Genomic DNA, 19,281 nt, shown 5'->3' on the forward strand with positions numbered 1-19,281 from the left:
CTCAGACCATCTCTTTAGTTCCTAGCACCAGGGAAAATTATCTACCCTGTATAAAAGTGATAGCGTTTTCAAGGGAGGGCACTGTGGGCATATTGACTTTAGAAATGGGTCTGTAATAAAAATCAACACTTCAGGGGAATTCCCTGTAGGTCCAGTGGTTAAGATTCTGCGCTCTCACTGCCAAGGGCCTGGGGTTCCATCCCTGATCCGGGAACTAAGATCCTGCAATCCACGTGGTGCAGCCCAAAAAAAAAAAAAAAAAGCAACACTTGACATCTTTTTTTCTTTTTTTTCCCTTCATGATATTAGTAAGTGAGGCATTCTGCTTCTTTATTTCCATCAGAGTTTTCCATCTTTGCACCATCATTCCTCTCCATAGTACTGAGAACTACAAATGCTGTGTGTGTGTGACAGAGACAGAAACAGAGAGAGAGATCTTCACTAAAAAAAAAAAAAAAAAAAAAGATACATGCAGAACTGAACTGTGGTTTAAGTGCACTGGTTATGTTTCCTTTTTCTGGCTTTCACTGACAGCACTTGAAAGTGACCAAATGCAAAAAAAAAAAGCTGTTGGTCTGAAAGTAACTAGTTCCTTCTAGTGTTGTTTAATGAACATGGGGAAGTCAACCAGGAGTAAGTGATTTCCCCTGTGAGCTTTGGGCAAGAAAGCAGGTCTATGATTCCCACTGCTGTTTTGATGGCTGGGCAGACTCATTTCATAACTTTTCAGCAGGAGGACGCTCACCCCAAAGATTCTCAGCACTGCTGAATGAGACAGTGAGTCTGACAGCATTTGGTGCAGCTATAAGGCTTCCTATTTCTAATTAACGGAAGAGGCACAAGTCCAATTCTGTGCACACTGGAGGTGTACTAAAGGGAAGATGTTCTAACTGCTTCCAGGAACAACCTGTTATTTGCAGAGGCCCATAGTTAACCTTTAAAATTTTCAATTTATTTTTATTACACAACCAAGTTTTGTTACATAGCCATACAGATAAACAAAACAGAATTTTAAAATCACACAGCATCCCACTATCTGAGAAAAAGGCTATGAACACTTTGGTTTCAAGTTTTTCCAGACTGCACAAATAATCATCGTAACAGTGGCGCTCACCTGCGCTCGGCAAGGTTCTAAGCACTCTGCCATGCTCCTCAGTCTCCCCCAAGTCCTAGACGGTAGGTACTATGGTTCTCACCACTTTGCAGACGAGGAAACTGAGACACAGAAAGCAGGAGACCTCCCGAAGTAACACAGGCAATGTGAATTCTTTACTATGATTCTTTGGCTCTCTTTTGGACTCAGTTGTTGACTTGTATCCTGTTTTTTGTGTGTGATTGCTACAAAAAAATAGGAACACTCTACACTTTGGGGTGGGGGGGAGTAACTGCTCTTTTTGCAATTGTGATAGGCAAAATTCTAACTTGGCCCCCAAGATTTCCCACCTCCTGTTTTACACCTTCTTCCAGTTCAAACACCCATCCAGGTGGTGCTGTGAAGAGAATTTGCAGAAGTGATTCAGTTCCCAAATCAGTTGCCCTCCATATGCAGGGTGAGTCAAACCCAACCGCTGTTTCTTTAAAGGGACTGGGCATTTCCTGATGTTGGAAAGATGCAAAGTATGAGAGAGGATACGATGTCAGGGAGATTCTCTATTGCTGGCTTTGGGGATAAAGGGGGGCTGTGTGACAAGGAGTACTGGCAGGTACGAGGGGCTGAGAGCAGCCCCCAACTGCCAGCCAGCAGGAGATGGGCCCCCCTAACGCCCCCACCTCAAGGAACTGCACTCGGCCACAAGCACAGGAGCTGGAAAGAGCTCTAGGTGAGATCTCAGCCCCACCCACACCTCGCTGTCAGCTTTGTGAGACCCTGAGCTGAGAACCCAGTCAGGCATGCCCAGTCTCCCGACCTGCAGAGCTGCCAGATAATAAGTGCCGGTTGTTTGAGCCGCTAAGGTTGGGGTCATTTGTTACACAGCACAGAAAACTAATACAATGACATATCAGCAATACTTCTCAGAACCTACTTCTACAGTAACATGCGAGTGACTACATAACATTCCAGTGTATGCAAGCACTGTAATTTATTTAACCAGTGCCTTCTTATCGTGTATCTTTGCTGTTTCTAATCTTTTTGCTATTTTAAGCAACACTGCAATGAACATTTTATAGCTAAGTCTCTGCACACATTCTTAAGTTCCCAGAAATGGAATTGCACTTTCAAAGTGTAGGCAAATGTGGTTTTCATACAAGTGACTAATTGTCCTCCAGAACAGTCGTACAATGTAACTCTGCATTGGTCATTTACATGCACACTCATCTACCAAAACATTGCCAACACTGGGTATTTCTCCATTCAAGTGACAAAGCATCCCTCTTTTTGCATTTTGTAATCATCGGTGAAATTTGATTTTTTTTTTCCCGAAGGGCATTGTATTTTTTCTTTTCTCTCTCTGTGCAGGCATGTGTATGTATTGCTTGTATTAGCTGGGGCTTTTTCAATTGCAGATGACAGAAAGTCACTCTTGCTTAATCAAAATGAGAATTTATGGGCTCACAGTTGAAATGTCCGGGGCGGGGCGGGGGGAAGCTACTTTAAGCCAGGGTCAGAACCAAGACCTAGAAAATGTCATTTTGAAACAAGGGCGTTCTCACTTCATTTCAACCTTCTTCTGGGTTGCTTAATTCTTGGGTTTCACAAGATGGTTCCCAGCAACTCCAGGCTCACATCTTTATAATTCCAAATCTAGCAGAAAGAGGAATGTTTTTTCCTGGTTACTCCAGAATAAGTCATGGGGTTAGCTCTGATTAAACTAATTTGGGTCGCATGTCCATCTTTGAACCAGCCGCTGTAGTGCAATAGATGGACTACTGCTGATTGGATGGGCTTAGGTCACATGACCATTCCTAGCCTAGGGGACCAGCCAGTCCTACCTGAACCACAGGGAGCACTGATTTCCCTAGAAAATCCAGGTTCTCTTACCAGAGGAGGAATAGGTGCTGACTAGGCCCACGGGACAGCTCTTCCCCATGATGCCTGGACATTCACTTTGCCAATTTTATTTATTGGATGCTTATCCAATACATTTCATAAGATTCCAAAGAACTCTATAAAATAGGACAGCAACTTTGTCATATGTATTTCAAATATTTTTTTTCAGTTTGTTTGCTGTTAACTGCAATTGTTCTTTTCTTTTTTACAGATAAGTTTTATATCTTTATGGAGTCAAATCAATTAACTTTTCCTTTATGGCTTTAGTGTTAGGCTTAGAAAACCATTCCCCTCCTGAGATTTTATATTTGCCCAATTTTCTCTTAACGCTTTTATCTTTTCAATTTGTCCATGATAATATTTTATCCATCTGGAATTTATGTCAGCACAATATGTGAAGCCAATTTTCCCCACATTTACTTTCTTCCAACAGAATTTATTGAATAATCCATTCTTTTCCCCACGGATTGGAAATGCCTTTAATTATCACATGATGAATTATTTCATGTATGTGCTTCAATTTTTATCCTTTGGATTCATCTCCATTGATCTTTCCTGTAAGGCCGAATTTTCAAAATAAATACACTTATAACTACCAAGTATCTATTTTATGATTGCAACATAAATTAAGATATTTATAAGGAATTTTTTTAAAGTGGTAGTTAAAAGAGAATGGTTAGGCATGGTCCCACATTTGTTCACATCTTGTACTTCAAATAGGAAGAAACAGAAGTTCACTTTCTTTCACTTAACTCTCTCATTCCCTCTTATACCTCCCTCTTTCTATCTGTGAATGCCCGACTTTTGCAAATGTCTTGTGGGTCTTTAAAACCCAGGAGGGAAAGAACCCAAGAAGCAGAGGTTGCTACTCCAAAGGTCAAATAAAGCAAGTGCTTCAAAAGAGTCAAATCAAAACCCATCTTCCTGGTCACATGCTCTCACATCTTCTGTAAAAATAAAACACAGGTCATTCTGAAAGCTGAATTCATTCTCACAAAGGCGGGTTGGTATGGCTCTGGTTTGGGCTCCAGAAAACAAGACTTGACTCCATTCCATTGGTTGGCTCTGTTTTTAGTCCTTCTATTTTCTGCTTCTACCTAGATTATCCCCAGCCAGACAGAACTGTTGCAACAGGGACTCCCTGCAATAAACAGAATTTCTGACAACTTTCCATACCTGAGGAGAGTCGAAAGACCGATGACATGGCCTGCGACTTTAGCTAGTGACCTATGCCATGGCCTGATGCACAAAGATGAGCTGGGCCTAAGTCCCTCTGCAGGGAACTGGGAAACAGAAAAGCAGAAGCACTGGCCGTGAGTGCTGACAAGGAGCCGTCATGACACGTGGGGAAGGTGGTCAGCAGTTTGTTGACCGAGTGAGCGACGCGTGGAGGTGGAGAAAGTCCACGATGACTACTTGTAAGTCAGCGTTTTGAGGAAGCTGAAACTGTGCGTAAGCACATGCCACTGTCTGGTCGCAAGGGCTGAGCCATGCAGATGTGAAGTGAGAAGCAGAAATATCACGAAAGAAGTCAGAGAAATTGGGCAGCCCCTGAAATGCCCTCCACCTTGGGTGGTTTCTGAATACCTCCCATCAGAGGGCATCTTCTCTGAGTTCTGCTCTGAGAAAGGCACAGGGGACAGGGTGACGGCAGAGAAGGGAGGGCCCTGGGTTTTGAGCAAACAGCGCATTTCCAATTCCAGCCCACACCACAAGCATACTTGCGGTAAGGTCCTCTTTCCCAGAGGGCCCTGGAGGCAAAGAGGCCGCCCATAAAACTTGATAAGACGGCGTCACCTATCCCTGGACGCCTGCTGTATGAGTTAGGTCTTTTATTTATTTGATTATTTTAGGTGCATGGGAGAGACTCATACGACTACTTTCAGGAACAGGGGGTGTATCACAAGTATACCCAACAAAGTGGCGAGACTCAACGTACATCAATTATCAGTTCTTTAGGTATTCAATCTTTGGGGCTTAGTACACAGGCTGCGAGCTCACTGATCACAGGGACCAGGCAGAAAACTCTAAGAGGACTTCCCTGGTGGCGCAGTGGTTAAGAACCTGCCTGCCAATGCAGGGGACGCGGGTTCGAGCCCTGGTCTGGGAAGATCCCACATGCCGCAGAGCAACTAAGCCAGTGCGCCACAACTACTGAGCCTGCGCTCTAGAGCCCGCGAGCGGTTTTCTGAGAGAAAACTCTAAGAGCGAATTGGGCTGTGTGTGGGGGGAGAAATATCAGGCTGCCCTCCCTTATATTTTTTATTTTCCCACTTTTTGATCGAATCACAATAGGTGGTTTGGGGCTACACGTAACAGAAAATCCAACACAGTGGCTTAAACAATATCAGGTTTACTATCTTTTGTTCTGTGACATCTGATTCTTTACTGTGCTATCCACACAGCCGGCTTCATCCTACACTGGCTTATCACATGATTGTGAAATAGCTGCCCCCCCGCAACTAGGGCTATGGGCGTCCTAATTCACGCCTGGTCTGGAAGGGTGTATCTCTCTTGCAGTCACTGAGTAAAAGTCCTTTCCTTTAGCCTGACTGGGCCCATCTGTGTCACTTGTCTTCTCCTGGGCCCCAGGGGAAATTCACATCCAGAATGGCTAGAGTCCGGGTTTCTGAACACTGTGAAGACGCCTTAGAGACTTAGCACTGGTGTTGACTAGTCAGATCCAGAAACAAAGGTGCAGCTGGTTTCTTCTGAGCTCTGTGGGTAGCTGGTGGCGAGCAGGGAGAACGAGGGTGTGGACGTCGGTGACAAGCAGCCAATCGGGCCCGCCGCACGTTAATACAGAGCAGGGCTGTCCAGCAGAAGTTTCTGTAGCGGTGGAGTGACCAGTACTGTGCTGTCCAATGTGGCAGCCACTGGTCACCTGGGGCCACTGAGCACTTGAAATGTGGCTGGTATGACTGAGAAACAAAATATTTCACTGTATGAAATGTGAGCGAATTTAAGTTGGACAGTGGACAGTGCAGATGTGGGGAACGATTTCTCTACTGGGAGAAAAATAAGACAACAGAGAGTTGGGAGGATCTGTGTAAGCCAGACAGCTGGTGCCCCGTCTAAAGGCAGGGGCGCCTACCTGGTGTGAGCAGATCATGGCTCTGGGGGAAGGCAGGTGTGTTTTCATTACCTGACGCTGCCTAACTAACCTCCCCAGAACTTAGCAGCTTAACATTACAACTATGTAATTTGTTCACCTGCGATCTGTTAATTCTGCGATCTGGGTGGAGGCTCAGCTGGGCAGTTTGTCCTGTTGGTCTTGCTGGTGGTTACTTGTGTGTCTTCCTTCATCGGGAAGGTGGGCTGGGAGGCTGAGGCACCGGGACCCCTTCTCCATGTAGCTGCAGAATCTCCCCCAACGCGTGGTCTCTCCAGCAAGGTAGCTGGTTCAGGGCTCCCAAGGCACAAAAGAAATTCTTAAGGTTTACGCTCAGGCCTGGCTCAGGGACGCTTCTGCCAGTCTCTTCACCAAAGCAGGTCACAGGCTCAGCCCTTTGGCACTGTGACCTGCAAAGAATGCGCAAAGGCACAAATACCAGAGGCGTGGTTCAGGCAGGGGCAGGAGGTGGTCACCAGTGTCACAGGCAGCCACACGTCCCAGTGTTGCCAGGGCTCCCGTCTGTGTTTTCAAGAGCAGCAGGGCATCCAAATTTATATGTGAAACCTCCCAATTTTTAACTGTTGGCTCACTTTTTTTCTTTTTTTTGGTAACGGCATTATTGAAATGTAATTCACATACCACACAGTTCATCCATTTAAAGTATACAATTCGGGGCTTCCCTGGTGGCACAGTGGTTGAGAATCTGCCTGCCAATGCAGGGGACGCGGGTTCGAGCCCTGGTCTGGGAGGATCCCACATGCCGCGGAGCAACTAGGCCCGTGAGCCACAACTACTGAGCCTGCGCGTCTGGAGCCTGTGCTCCGCAACAAGAGAGGCCGCGATAGTGAGAGGCCCGCGCGCCGCGATGAAGAGTGGCCCCCGCTCGCCGCAACTAGAGAAAGCCCTCGCACAGAAACGAAGACCCAACACAGCTAAAAATAAATAAATAAATAAATAAATAATTAAAAATAAAAGGAATTCCTTAAAAAAAAAAGTATACGATTCAGTGGGTTTTAGTATATTCACAGAGTTGTGCAACTATCACCACGATTTCAGAACGTTTCATTACTACAAAAAGAAACGCCGCACCTTTTAGCGGTCACTCCCCAGTCTTCCCTTCCCCCCAGCACTGGCAATCACACACCAGTCTGCGTTCTGTCCCCATACAGTTGCCTACTCTGGACATTTCATAGAAATGGAATCTTGAATTATATGGTCTTGGTTCGCTTCTTTTAAACATCGCAACCACATGAAAACATTTCTGCCCGCTGGATTTGTTTTGCAGCCTCTGGGTACACAGATTGGGGTGCACAGCAGACCTCCCGCGGACCAGCAACAAGTGCTCCCGAATCCTGGGTGCACATCCTAAGCTCTGTAACTGCCACCTCCCACCCCCCTTTCACCTGGCTTTATCCTTCTTAAATAAGACAACCCAACTGGGTTAGCTTGCTGTCATGCAAAATGGCACATCTGTTTTGGGCAGAGCTTCACCACTAAGTCACCACATGATTCAAGGTGAATGGCTTTATTTTCATTCCATGTTTAATGTTATTCTGCTCTTTGCCTGAGCATATCATGCTGTCAGTCTTAAAACAGATACTCGTGGTTTTTGACTTATGTACCAGCTGGGGTGTAGAAGAAGCACTGGACTAGCAATTAGTTTTGAGCCTTTTACTCAAGTCTGAGTTCTAATGCCTACGAGATGTGTGATCCTAGACCGGAATCTTGAGGGGCTTGCTTTTTCCACTAGCGAAATTAAGATACTAATACATGCTGTGGAACATCACGGGAGTCTCAAAAAAAAAATTAGGTGAACATAAGACACTCTTCCGGCACCATTTACAATTCAACAAATATTCAGTCATTCACTTATTCAGTTAATTCCACACATATCTATCACTGGCGAGTGCTGTCCTAGATTCTAGGAATATAGTAGCGGACAAAACAAACAAAATCTCATCCCTCCTAGCTTTTAAGACAGCTACTAAAGAGCTTCACAAAATAAATAATTATAAATTATAATGGGTGTGGTGTAAGAAAAACGTATACTGTGCTCTAATGACATATAAAAGGGGGATCTGGTCTAATCTGGGAAGATCAGGAAAGTGACATTTGAGCTGACAGCTGAAGGTGATTAGCACGAATGGATAGGGTGGGACAAGTCCTATTTTGGCATCCGATTATTCTCTCATTAAATATGTATCTACTGCCCACTGTGTGCCAGCACCTTGCTAGGCAACAGTCAAGATATCAGACATTTTGAAAAATAAAAAAGTTAATACATGCTACTTCAAGCCTTTTAGGAAGGACTACTTACCCAGATGACCTACCAGCAAGCCCACTTCCCAGGTAATTGCTCCATCCTGGTTTTAGCTGGAGTTAAGGGTGGAGGAAGAAGAAGAAATGGTCTCACATGAGCTGAATTATGACAGCCCTGGGTCCCAATTTCTGAAGCCATGCTGGAGGCCGTTTCTGGAGAACACCCTTCCGCTCCACTCCGGTGTAATGTCCCACACTGGTGTAGGTGCCGGAGGGCATGGTGAGGAACAAGACACACAAGAACCCTGCCACCATGGAGCTCATCATTGTGGGGACCACGTACAAGCTGGGGACAAAGGAATAAACAAAAAACGTGGCAGTTACCATGGGGGGAACTAAAACAGGGTAAGGGGATGGGCGTGGGATCCACTTTAGATGGGCTGGTCAAGAAATGCTTACAAGGAGTCACCACTCCAGTTGAGGGCTGAAGGAAAACAGGAGGCCAGCCATGCGACAAGGAAACAAGGCTCTGAGCTTGTTCTCAGGCGGTGGTTCTCAGTGCAGGCGACTTTGCTCCACCGCGGGTCATTTGGGAACGTCCGGAGACAGATTTGGTTGGCACAACTGGGGAGCGGGGTGGCACGGGCATCTAGTGCAGGAGAGGCCAGGGATGCCGTTACCCATCCTACAATGCACAGAACGCACGCCACAAAGAACTCTCTGCTCCCAATGTCAACAGAGCACAGAGAAACCTGGTCCCAGGGCAGGGAGGCAGGAGGCCGGGCGCGGGAGCAGGGGCCAGCCTGAGCAAACTAGCCTGAAGGGCAGGCAGAGGCTGAAGCCACCGTAAGAAGTCTGGTTCGGAACCTCGGAGGGCCTGCCTCTGATTTCACTTTCAAAACCCTCTCTGGGGTCACACCCCAGCCCTCCGGCACCACCGCTAGCGGAAGCAGGTCCCCCGCCCGGGCAGGCTTCCGGGGTGGAACCGGAAGTCCCGGCGGGCGGTGCTGCGGGCTCGCCCAATAGGGCCGCTCGCGGGGCGGGCCGAGAAGGCCGGCGGGGCCAGTCTCGCGAGAAGGGCGGCGGCGGCGGCGGGAGAGCCGGGCTGAGCCCTGCGCAGCGGAGCTGCCGGCCGGGCGGGCTGCCGGCGTGCGGTGGGGCGCATGGCGGGCGCAGGCGACGAGCGGACGCCGCTGCTGGGCGCGCGGCGGGCGGCGTTCGAGGGCCGGCGCGCGGCGTGCGCGGCCGTGCTGCTGACGGAGCTGCTGGAGCGCGCCGCCTTCTACGGCGTCACGGCCAACCTGGTGCTGTTCCTCAACGGCACGGCGTTCGGCTGGGAGGGCGCGCAGGCCAGCCAGGCGCTGCTGCTCTTCATGGGCCTCACCTACCTGGTGTCGCCGTTCGGTGGCTGGCTCGCCGACGCGCGGCTCGGCCGGGCGCGCGCCATCCTGCTCAGCCTGGCGCTCTACCTGCTCGGCATGCTGGCCTTCCCGCTGCTGGCCGCGCCCGCCACGCGCACGGCGCTCTGCGGGGCCCCCCGCCCCACGCGCGTCCGCAACTGCTCGGCAACGCCGTGTGCCGACGCGCCCGCCCGCTACTGCGCGCCCGCAGCGCTGTCCGCGCTCGCGCTCGTGGGCCTGGGCGTGGGCGCCGTCAAGGCCAACATCACGCCCTTCGGCGCCGACCAGGTGAGGGCCGCGCAGGTGCGGGGCGAGGGGGCGGGGTCGCCCGCGGACCGGGAAACCCAAATACCGCGGGGGACCGCGCAGGGTGGGCGCTGGCGCGCGGGGGCTGCAGACCGAGGGGCCTCCTTCCTTTAGGAGGGGACCTTTAGGAGTTGGGGGGGGAGCTTTAGGAGTTGAGACCTGGGGGAGAGCAGAGGAGTTTTCGGACTGGGCCTCCGCAAGTGCAAAGGCCCTGGGGCCAGAAGAGAGGGACGCTACAGCTACCGTGGCAGTCGTGTTGCAGTACAGAACACATCAGTGTACCAAGTCTACACGTACTGTACGCCTTAAACTTACGGAAGGTTATGCGACAAGTATGTTTCAAACAAAAGAAGAAGTGGGAACAGGGGTGGCAGGCAGGTGCTTCGTGATGTGAAGCTTTGTAAAGAGTTTGAGGTCTGTTTTGAATACAGTAGGGAGCCTTTTTTGGGGTTTGAGCAGGGGGTAATGTGATCTGATTTGTTTCTAAAAAATTCAGTTTCTGTAGGGCGTGGGCCCGGCAGCTGCGGCCTGCCAGCCAAATCTGGTCTATTTCCTGTTTTTTGAGGGCCCACAAGCTAAGAATAAGACTGGTACTTAGGTTTTTGAACGATAGGAAAAAAGTAAAAAGAATATTTTTGTGGCAAATGAAAATGATAGGAAACTCAAATTTCAGCTTCTGCACGTAAAGCTTTATTGGAACACAGCCCTGCACCTTCCTGGTCACATACGCTGTGGCTGCTTTCACAATATGGTAGCAGAATCAAGTAGTTGTGACAGACTGAACGTCACTTAAAATTTAAACTATTTACACCCTGCCCCTTCACAGAAAAAGTTTGCGGACGTCGGCTGTAGAGACTAGGTTGTATGGGAAGTGCTGACAGCAGACAGATCAGGCAGGAGTCTGTTTCACCGGCCAGGTGAGAGGTTAGAGATTTGCAGTAGGACGGGGCAGTGGACATGGAGTGAAGTGGTCGATTCAGGATAAGTTATGGAGGTAGAGGGGCCGGGATTGCTGGCGGATCTTACGCAAGCAACAGGGAAGATATAACTCCTGGGGTTTTGCGCTGAGTAGCCATGTGATTGCGAACATTTACGGAGGGCTTACTGTGCAGCAGGCCCTGTGCCGAGTACTCTGTCAGTTCACGGGACTCCTCTGCTGTTACCGTGCCCATTTTACAGATGAGCAAACTGGGGCTTGAGAGGTTAAATCATTTGCCCAGTGATACAGAGCTAGTACATGACTTGAGAGGTTAAATCATTTGCCCAGTGATACAGAGCTAGTACATGACTTGAGAGGTTAAATCATTTGCCCAGTGATACAGAGCTAGTACATGACTGAGCCAGGGTGCAAGAGCCTGGCCTCTGAATCTGAACTTTACTCACACCTGTGAAAGGCGACGCCGTACAATGTTGGAGATAATAGTTGCCTAATGTCCTGAATTCTTCACTTCCTTCTCTGCACCATGGAATGTGCTTTCCATACTTGAACCCATTTGAACCTCCTGTGAATCTTATACCCGTGTTCTAAATGAGGAAATGGAGGTGCAAAAAGATTTATTTCTTTTGTTGTCCTATAGGTAGAGAGTGGTCAGGCCAGGGTTGAGGTGCAGGTCTGATTTCTTAATGTGTCCTTTAACTGAGATGGGCATTCTGTGACGGTGGCTTTGGCCTTGGGGGTGCCGGCAGCTCACGGGCCAACCGCGAAGGCACAGGACTGGGAGTTACCCTTCTTTAAAGACCAGGCCACAGGACTAAAGTGCGCCCTGAGCGTTCAGGTTATGCCCCTTACTGTACCGAGTGCTCTTCCTATGCAATCTTATCTAACACCTCGCAACAATTTATATCCCTAATCGTCCCTGTTTTACAGTAAACGGAGGCTTAGGGGGTCTGACCTACCCAGGTCCACAGCAAGTGAGTGGAGGAGCTGGGTTTAAACCCGGAAAGTCTGACTTAAAAATTCCTGCTCTCCAGTAGATAATAGACGAGGGATTAACATTCCTGAAAAGAATGAGTGGTTCTGTAGAGGTTCTCTAGAAGACACGACAGAATTTGCGCTCTTTTGATGTGTAATTAGATGTGGACCTTAAAAAGAAACGTGCTCTTCTGCCAGAGAACTGACCTCATCTTCTCTAACGTGACACTGCCATGGAAAAAGGAGAACCACTCTATATTTAAGTATATCAGAGAGACTTGACAGCCAAACACAACATGTGCTTCGTAATTGGAGCCCAGCTTCTCTAAAAGCCATTTATTGGGACGATTGTGATAACTTGATTATAGACCACATATTAGATAAAGTTGCATTGGTGTTAATTTTCTTAGGTGTGTTAATGGTTTGTGTTTATGTAGAAGAATGGCCTTATTTTTAGGAGATTCATGATGAAATCTTTGGAGTGAAATGATGATGCCGTAACTTACTTTTAAATGGTTCAGCCAAAAGAGTATTTCATATATATACAGAAAAGGAACTAAGGCTGTAAATGAAGGCTATAGAAGTGTATGCTTTACTATTCTTTCAACTTTTCTGTATGTTTAAAAATATTTTTACTAAAAAGTTAAGGGGATGTCCATCAACTGATGGGTGGATAAAGCACGTGTGGTCTCTCCATACAGTGAAGTATCCTTCAGCAGTAAAAAGGGGTGAAGTACTTGCTTCAACGTGGATGAACCTGGAAAACATCATGCCGCTGAAAGGTGCCAGGCACAGAACACGGCACGTTATATGATTCCATTTATGTGAAACGTGCAGAATAGACAGATCCATAAAGACGAGGAGGCGCGTGGTTGCCAGGAGTCGGGAGAGGGGAAAGGGAAGCTACTGTAAAAGGAGGTTTCTTGCTGGTGCGACAAGAAATGTGGAATTGGATAGAGGTGATGGTTGCACATCTGTGAATAGACTGAAAACCACTGAGTGGTACATTTCAACAGGGTGAATTTTTTATTATGAGAATTGTATCTCAGTGAAAAAAACATGTAAAAGGAAAATGTTAGTACCCCTCAGCCAAGGTGCTTGCTCTGTGCCAGGTGCTGGCTGGTCTTTGAAGGGGATTTGAGAGGCGTCCCCCAGAGGTGCCGCGGCTTGCGGCATCTCAGTTCCCAGACCAGGGATTGAACCCGGGCCACGACAGTGAAAGCGCCGAATCCTAACCACTAGGCCACCAGGGAATCCTAACCACTAGGCTACCAGGGAACTCCCAGGATTTCTTTTCTTTAACTGAAGTATAGTGGATTTACAGTGTTGTGTTAGTTTCATGTGTACAGCAAAGTGACTCAGTTATACATTTATATACATTCTTTTTCAGATTCTCTTCCTTTATAGGTTATACAAGATATTGAATATAGTTCCCTGTGCTACACAGTAGGACCTTGTTGGTTATTTTATATATAGTAGTGTGTTACCTGTTAATCCCAAGTTCCCAATTTATTCCTCCCCCAGCTCTCCCCTTTGGTAACCATAAGATTGTTTTCTATGTGAGTCTGTTTTGGAAATAAGTTCATTTGTGTCATATTTTAGATTCCACAGATAAGTGATATCATGGTATTTGTTTTTCTCTGTCTGACTTACTTCGATTAGTATGATCATCTCTAGGTCCATCCATATTGCTGCAAATGGCACTACTTCATTCTTTTTTATGGCTGAGTAATACTTTGAAGGTGCCTTTATGCTTCTCTATCACTGATGCCTTTGTCTGCGATACAGGGCCTCTAGGAAACCCTCTGAGTGAGAGATGAATGGGGTCATGCTGTGCAGCCCTGAGAAGGAGGCCTTAGCTGACTTTTGAAGGAAGATGTACACCGGAGTCTGGGGTGATGCTGATGTAAATCACGTCAGCCCTGTCTTTTCCCCCGAGTGATTAACCTTCCTCAAAGGTCACAGTCATTCTTAATGGATGGCTCCTGTAGTTGAAAGAGTGAACTGAAAGAACTCTTTTACAGACAAAGAGAGCAAAGATACATTTTTTTCTAGAGGGAGAAAAAAAGTTGCGCTGTTGTGTGTTTAAAGGAATTTTTCCAAATCAGCTGACTGCCTGACTCACTCCCCAGGATCCTGTTCCTTTAGCTGCACTTCTCTTGAGTTGGCCGCAGTGGTGTCTTTTGACCGGTCATATGATGGTGCTGTTTACCCTTGCTCGGGTGGGGCAGGAGGCAGGTGTACGGACGGTGACGTAACGTGACCCACATGAAGTGCGGGTGTCAGTCCAGGGCACGGAGGCATGTGACCTGCAGTTTATAGGAGCCGGCTTCCCATTTGTTCAAGAAAAATCACTGCTATGTGATTATTTAGGGTCTAGTGATAGGCTTAGGTTCCTGAAGTAATTTTAGTGAATTATACTTGGAAGTTCAAATAAGTCGACTGCCAAGTTGACCAGGTTGTGTGCCGTGCCACTGTAGATACTGGGAAGGGCCGAGATGTAGTTCAGTTAATACGTATATTGTCTGCTTTTTTTTTTTTTAATTTTTACAAAATTAATTTATTTTTGGCTGCGTTGGGTCTTCGTTGCTGCACGCAGGCTTCCTCTAGCTGCAGCGAGCTGGGGCTCCTCTTCGTTGCGGTGCACGGGCTTCTCATTGAGGTGGCTTCTTTTGTCATGGAGCACGGGCTCTAGGCGCGCGGGCTCAGTAGTTGTGGCTCGCAGGTTCTAGAGCACGGGCTCAGTAGTTGTGGCGCACGGGCTCAGTAGTTGTGGCTCGTGGGCTCTAGAGCGCAGGCTCAGTAGTTGTGGCACACGGGCTTAGTTGCTCCGCGGCATGTGGGATCTTCCCGGACCAGGGATCAAACCCCTGTCCCCTGCATTGGCAGGCGGATTCTCAACCACTGCGCCACCAGGGAAGCCCCTGCATTAACTTTAGATATTATGTTTACTGGCCCCCTTTTAAACTTTCCCTCCCTCCACTCTAATTACTTGTTTTTCTATCTTTAGTTACATTTTCTCTGTAACCCTGTCTGCTTACAGTTTTTTCTTCCCTGTGGTCTGTTTCCAGGATAGCATGAATATTTGAGTCCATTTTAGTGTCATTTAAACGCACTGTGGGGACTTCCTGGCGGTCCAGTGGTTAGGACTCCGCGCTTCCACTGCCGGGGGGCCCAGGTTCGATCCCTCGTCGGCGTAGTAATATCCTGTAAGCTGCATGGTGCAGCCGAAAACAATAAAAAAATAAACGCGTCGTGTTCTCATGGAGAGCTGTCTGTCTTAGAAATGTAAGACGTCCTCCGTACAGATCATTTATTCAGTAATCATGCCAGCATTTGGTCTAGGACCTCTGTTCACTTCTGACGTGGGTGGGAGTCAAGTTTAAGCTCCTCCTCCTCCTGCGGTTTATTTAAAACTCAGATTTTCAGTTTGAGACGGTGGTTACCAGATAATTACTTCAAGCATATTATTTGTTATCACAATATCCATGTTTAATCATCTTGGATTAAATTTTTTTGGAGGGACAAGCGATTTTGACTGTATATTTACGCCTGTACTTTGATCTTAAAAAGTAGAGGTTAAAGTGTCATGTTGCATAATATGAGGGCTGAAAAGGTGGTTTCTGTGCGTCACAACTGGCTGTTTAGGCCCCCACTGAAAACCTCCTCTCTCACTTAGGAAAGGAGATTGCTCTGTGGATCAGAATCCGGATCTGTGACTGGACCAGGAATTGTCCAGCCTTTTCGTAACCTGTAACTTAAGGACGAGACAACAGAAGTTCCCAAGACAGCAACACCTGACAGTCTTTGTACACGATCCAGCGTCAGCCTCTAGCTAATAAAGTTTGTTTAAACATTTTATGAGGTGAAACTGGCTAGGAATGACTCTGGCTGGCGCAGAGCACATTCCCGTGGTGTCCACGCAGATGTGAGAAGCCATCCTCAGGGAGGGACGTCACGGGGTGCCCACCCCACACGACTGTCCCCGCCAGGACGGGCTCCGGCTGGGCAGGTCTTGGGGAGAGTGCGCGCCTAGAACTTGCTTGTGTTTGTCTGCGTTCAGGAAATCAGTGATTTTTGCGCCTCCCAGGGATCTCTGTCCTTAGCAGAACTTCTCCTGATTCCAGTGAGAGGCTTCCTGGTCTAAAAACAGCATGCGGTTTTAGTTTGTCTGTAATTTTCCCCTTGTTCCAGATTTATCAAGGCGTGGAGCTATATGGCTGTGAGTAGAAGTCCTCTGGAAAGTTGTTTAAAATGCAGATTCCTGGGCCCCAACCCCAGAGATGGTGAGTGGGTAGTCCTGGAACGTGGGTCCTGTGAGTCTGTATTTTTAAGGAGCATGCCAGGCGTTTCCAAAGCAGGTGGTCCACGGGAGACACTTGGAGAAACTCTCTAGGATTTGTTGGATTTAAGTATAGTTAAGAGAAACACTACCCAGAATCTGTAGTAATTAAAAGCGTAAGATACATTTTTTTGGTCAGGGGACCCTCAGTTGTATCTGTAAACACCATTTTGATTGATTGGCTGCATTTCTGGTTTTTTTGGCTGCATCTTAGTTCCCCGAACAGGGGTCGAACCTGGGCCCGGGCAGCGAAAGTGCAGAGTCCTAACCACTGGACCGCCAGGGAATTCCCATGTGCTGCATTTCTTAAAGGCTGTGAGGACAACAGTAATTGATATGAAGATATAGTAATATATGAAAACATCGTATATGTTTTTCGTCCTTGAGGATGATCACACGTTTTTAAGTCTCTTTCCTCCCGGTTATTTTAGGTTAAAGATCGCGGTCCAGAAGCCACGAGAAGATTTTTTAATTGGTTTTATTGGAGCATTAACCTGGGAGCGATCGTTTCTCTGGGGGGCATTGCCTACATTCAGCAGAACGTGAGCTTCGTCACCGGCTACATCATCCCCGCTGTCTGCATCGGAGTGGCTTTCGCGGTCTTCCTCTGCGGCCGGACCTTCTTCATCACCAAGCCGCCCAATGGCAGCGCCTTCACTGACGTGTTCAGGATCCTGGTGTATTCGTGCTGCCCCCAAAAGTGCGTCAGGGAACGCAGTCCTAGTGGGTGAGCACTTTATTCTCGTCACAGGCTCAGTTTTCCACGTGACTTACCAGCCGTCATAAGTAAAGTGCTGGCTTTTGTCTGTCCTGTGCTCACCGTGGAGGGGGACGCGGGGCTGAGGTTGAAATGTCTCACACCAGCTCCAGGAGGCGGGTGTGAGGTACTTCTGTCTCCATCTTAAAGGCAGACCAGCGGCCTCCCTCCTGGGCTCGTGCTTTTCATTTCTAACCTGCACGTTGACCCTCCTCTCACTGCTGATGTGCGTGGCCCGTCCCCCAGGGGTCACTGCAGCCGCTCTTTGAGAAGGGCAGGAGAGCAGAACTGAGATGCAGGTAGGGTGACTCCATCATCCCCTTTGCAGGGCACTTCCCGGGTTTAGCGCTGTTTGCCCACGACCTGAGGTCTTAAAGCGCAAAGTCCCGGGTCCCGGGGAGTCCTGGGCAAACTGTGGCGGAAGGTCAGTCACCCTAGATGCAGGTTAACAAAGGAAAGTCCAGAACTTAGCTCAAAAAGAGACCTCAGAATTTTTTTGTTGCTACTTTTTGATGTATAAGTTACATGGAGTAAAATACGTCCCTTTTACCTGTACAGTTGTGGGAATTGTGACAGATTCCATCATGTAACCAGAATGCAGTCAGGATACAGAGTATGTCCATCCCCCCAGAAAGGTCCCCAGGACCCTTTGGAGTTGAGCCTCTCGGAATATTTTGATCAAGGCAGGTGTCGAGATGGGCGCTCAGTCCCTGAGCCAGAGGTTGACATTCTGCAGGAACCTTCTTTCTGCAGGCCGACCCCGCGTCTGTCTGCCTCCTCATGGCTTGTCTGCGTGTGTCTAATTTATGTCCCTGGAGCCATAACAGCTGTCTGACGTTCCTCCCACGTGGTAGATCTGAAGCTGTACCAAAGCAGCTCTGTGGCCCTGCGCCTTCGCTCCAGGCTAAACGTCTCTAGCTGCTTCAGCTGTCCCCGTGCGGAATTCCGGCACATCTAGCCATCCCAGTGCCCTGGAATCCTAGTGGGTCGGTGTGGCATTCAGACCTATAATCCAGAACTGCCGCTGGTGGGACCACACTGAAGAATGTGTAGCGGTGGAAGCCTCATTGCCTCAGCAGCAAGCAGTAGTGCTTTACCGGGGCCTCATTTTAATTAGGCAGAAGCAGGGTTTCAGATCCTGGATGTTTAGGCTACGGATTGAATGCCATTAGCAAAACATATCGTTAAATTTTCAGTGCATCTGTGTGGGTGGTACCTGGTAGAGAGTTCTGTGAGAGAACACCATTGCTTTGTGGACACTTGGGTTTTCATGGACACATGGCGTGGTGAAGTCAGTTTGGACTTAGGAATCTGTTTTCCCTTTAGGTTGGTTTTTGAAGTCTTAGAAAAGGACCAGCTTGCAGAAAAGTTGGTGGTCTAGAGACTTCTCCAGCTGTGCTCTCCTTATGCACAGGTTAGGGCTGTACGACCTTGGGCAGGTTAATGACCTTGTAAAGCCGTCTTTTCCTTCTCGTGCAGTGGGAAAGGCCCCCTCTCATAGGGTCAGTGCGAGACCTCAGTAAGCTAGTGAGAGCCCGGTTAACGGTAGCTAGCTGATGACGCTTTCGTGGGAGGTCACATCGTCATGTTATCATCGCCAGGAGCGTCGCCCCTTCCCCTCGGCTCTTCCGTTGCCGAAGAGCTGGTGGCTTCCCTGCGAGCCTCCCTCCCGGTCACACTGGTGTAACAGTAAAGCAGCTCGGGCTTGTAACAAAGTCGGTGTGGTCGTCAAGTCTTGACATTTGATAAATGACCTAATTTAAAATCCAAACAGTCCGGCACAGTAATTTTTTCAAGTGCTCACCCAGTGATGCAGCCGATGTAGTTGTCATCAGCTTCGGATGAAACTGCGGGCCTTCCCCAACACAGTGGGGCTGGTGGCCGCTGTGACAGCGCTGGGGATGAGGTCAGCCACCTGTCAGACGGTGAGGGGCGCTCCTACCGTATCTCCTAGTCTCAAGAAAAGGATGGTGGCCACAGTCTCACTCTGGCTAGGAAGTCCTTCTGCCGGCTGTGTCCATGTGTCCCAGTGTTGAGGAATAATCTAGGTAGCTGTATTGGGTGGGGACGGTTAGTAGGTAACAGAATGGAGTTTAAGCAAATTCAGCACAGCAAGCTGGTTTCCTACCTCCAAACTTTAATTTGTTACCAAATAATTGATTTCTGGGGGTGGAAGAAAACTAATTCCTTCATTTTATTTC

The 19,281-nt window shown here is 48.2% G+C and overlaps 2 protein-coding genes across 8 annotated transcripts in view; one reads left to right on the forward strand and one right to left on the reverse strand.

Moving 5' to 3' along the window:
- Window positions 1–9,292, reverse strand: part of GLT1D1 (glycosyltransferase 1 domain containing 1) — a 108,846-nt gene extending 99,554 nt beyond the window's left edge. For 2 of the 3 annotated variants that reach the window (XM_036874809.1, XM_036874813.1), the window contains exons 1-2: window positions 8,823–9,292; window positions 8,435–8,709 (exon numbers count right to left, since the gene is read on the reverse strand). In XM_036874809.1, the coding sequence (XP_036730704.1) occupies window positions 8,435–8,562 (128 nt within the window). In that variant the 5' untranslated portion in view covers window positions 8,563–8,709; window positions 8,823–9,292. Of the gene's footprint in view, window positions 1–8,421; window positions 8,710–8,822 lie in introns of all 3 variants that reach the window. The other variant, XM_036874814.1, reaches the window with a different exon arrangement.
- A 131-nt stretch (window positions 9,293–9,423) lies between these two features.
- The window catches only part of SLC15A4 (solute carrier family 15 member 4), a 126,284-nt gene continuing 116,426 nt past the window's right edge, over window positions 9,424–19,281 (forward strand). For 2 of the 5 annotated variants that reach the window (XM_036874806.1, XM_036874807.1), the window contains exons 1-2: window positions 9,425–10,051; window positions 16,755–17,050. In XM_036874806.1, coding sequence (XP_036730701.1) covers window positions 9,527–10,051; window positions 16,755–17,050 — 821 coding nt within the window. In that variant the 5' untranslated portion in view covers window positions 9,425–9,526. Of the gene's footprint in view, window positions 10,052–16,754; window positions 17,051–19,281 lie in introns of all 5 variants that reach the window. The other 3 variants (XM_036874804.1, XM_036874808.1, XM_036874805.1) reach the window with 3 other exon arrangements.

The sequence above is a fragment of the Balaenoptera musculus genome, chromosome 14 (assembly GCF_009873245.2).
Source record: "Balaenoptera musculus isolate JJ_BM4_2016_0621 chromosome 14, mBalMus1.pri.v3, whole genome shotgun sequence".
In the NCBI taxonomy this organism is placed as follows: domain Eukaryota; kingdom Metazoa; phylum Chordata; class Mammalia; order Artiodactyla; family Balaenopteridae; genus Balaenoptera; species Balaenoptera musculus.